This window comes from Cariama cristata, unplaced genomic scaffold (genome assembly GCF_000690535.1).
Source record: "Cariama cristata isolate BGI_N322 unplaced genomic scaffold, ASM69053v1 scaffold29730, whole genome shotgun sequence".
NCBI lineage: Eukaryota > Metazoa > Chordata > Aves > Cariamiformes > Cariamidae > Cariama > Cariama cristata.
Genome location: NW_009595724.1, coordinates 300 through 2,199, shown reverse-complemented (window position 1 = coordinate 2,199; position 1,900 = coordinate 300). Strand labels below are relative to the sequence as shown.

Here is a 1,900-nt window from a genome sequence, read left to right as displayed (position 1 = left end):
TGGCGGCCTCCTCTGCCAGGGTTGATGATCTGCTGTGGGGCCGACACACTCTTAGGACTCATGGGCATGTAGTCACCACCCTTGGGGGGCCCCCCGCCGCTAGGCACAGGGGCTACGCCAGGTGACATGGGCATGTAGCCGTCATCTGTGTGTGGGGCAGAGTTGGTCCGATGATGGCCACTGTCCAGGTGATGCATCTCCAGACACTCCTCTGGGTAGGAGTGAGTGGGCACAAAGGCTGAGTGCCGGTAGGAGGGCAGCCGGCTGCTGCCACAGGGGTAAGAAGGCAGCATCTCCGTGTACTCCTCAATGGAGGCCACTGAAGACTGTGAAGGTGTCTTCTGGTGAGAGATGGTGGGTGAAGTGCCTGCAGAGTGAGTCCTCTTCCTGAATGCCTTCTCCAAGTCAGCAACCTCCTCGCTACCACCTCGAGGACAGCACGGCGTACTGGGGTAGCGGGGCTGCTGCTGCGGGTGGCAGGCACGTGGGATGAAGTGGCCGTTGGGGGCTGCCAGGCTGCAGCAAGAGGAGGTGGCCTTCCCCCCCATGCAGATGTAGTTGAGCTCTTCATCGCCACGAGCTGGTGGGGTGTGTCCCAATGAATCTGGGGTCACACTGCGAAAAGAGCTGCGAAAGTCACACGGGCTGGAACCATACTCATCAGAAGAAATAAATCCACCATCGCTAGGGGAGCCAGAAACCGAAGCACTAGACCTTCGTGGAAACAGGCAGTCCGAGGTGGAGCCGTGGCCGCTAGTGCTGCTGGATGACAGGCTGACCGGGCTGGTGGCTGAAGGAGAGCAGCGTGAGGAAGGCATTGGGATGGATCGGCTGTGGTTGAGTGGAGGATGGAGCCTGGAGTTGCCACGGTGTCTATGTGAATGGGTCCGGTTGGCACTGGGACTAACTGGGCTACCATCCACAGAGGCAGGCCTCGATCCCCACTCACCCACCCTCGAACCCGGAAAGAGCTGGGTTTGCCACCCGTACCTCCGCCCCCACCACCGGCGGGAGAGGTGGCTGTGACGCTCTCAGTCCTGGACCGGCGACTGAGTCCCACTTGGCTGGGTGGAGGGTTGTTGACATGGTGCCTGCTGCGAAGGGGCACGGAGATGGGGTTGGAACAGTTTGAGGAGGACTGGCTCTTGCTGCGGGGACGGAATTCCTCGCTCATGGCTCGCATGGCCTCCAGGATGGTTTCATGCATGTTCTGCGCCACCACTGAGTCATCCACCTGCATCCAGAACTCACCAGGCCCAGTGACAGCCGAGCGCCCCACCTCAATGAAGAAGAAGTTCTCAGAGTGACCACAGCGGCGGATATTGAGTAGCTGCAGCACCACGGCAGCCGCATCTGAATTCAGCTTCACAAAGCTGATAGTCTTGTTAGTCAGGCACAGGCGGTAGATGCCAATCAGGTTCTTTGTCTGGCCTAGGCCCTTAGGCTTCAGAATTACTTGCCAAACTTCCTTAAAAGCTGGGCCAGGGGCTACCTCACCATAGCTGTCCTCACCTGCTTCCCCCAGCCCCGCGTTGCTGCCTCCAAAGGTGACGTCGCTATGGTGGTGGTGGTGATGGTGATGGAGGTGGTGGTGGCCCTTGGCCCTGTTGTGCAACTGCAGCAGAGCTTGATACCAGCTCTCCTGTTCAGGCTCGCTGTCAGCTGCAATGGCAAAGTGCTCGTCCTTGGTGTAGAGGGCCACCAGGTGCTTGTTCTTGGAGTCAGCCCGTTTGTTGATATTGAAGCAGCTTTCTAGTGGGATGGAGCGCTTGGGGGCCCCTGACTTGTGTCTCCATTTCTTCTCATTCTCGTAATACTCCAGCCGGGCGGGTCCAGACTCGCTGGCTGCCCTCAGCACGAAAAAGCGTTTATGCATGCTCTTGGGTTTGCGCAAGTAACC

At 58.9% G+C, this 1,900-nt stretch overlaps 1 protein-coding gene across 1 annotated transcript; it reads right to left on the bottom strand.

Moving 5' to 3' along the window:
- Positions 1 to 16: 16 nt before the first annotated feature.
- Positions 17 to 1,900, bottom strand: IRS1 (insulin receptor substrate 1; the record flags this gene model as incomplete). Its single annotated transcript, XM_009703281.1, is given in 2 exon segments — positions 17 to 940; positions 943 to 1,900. Coding segments are annotated over 2 exon segments (1,882 nt in total), but the record flags the coding sequence as incomplete, so codon positions are not given.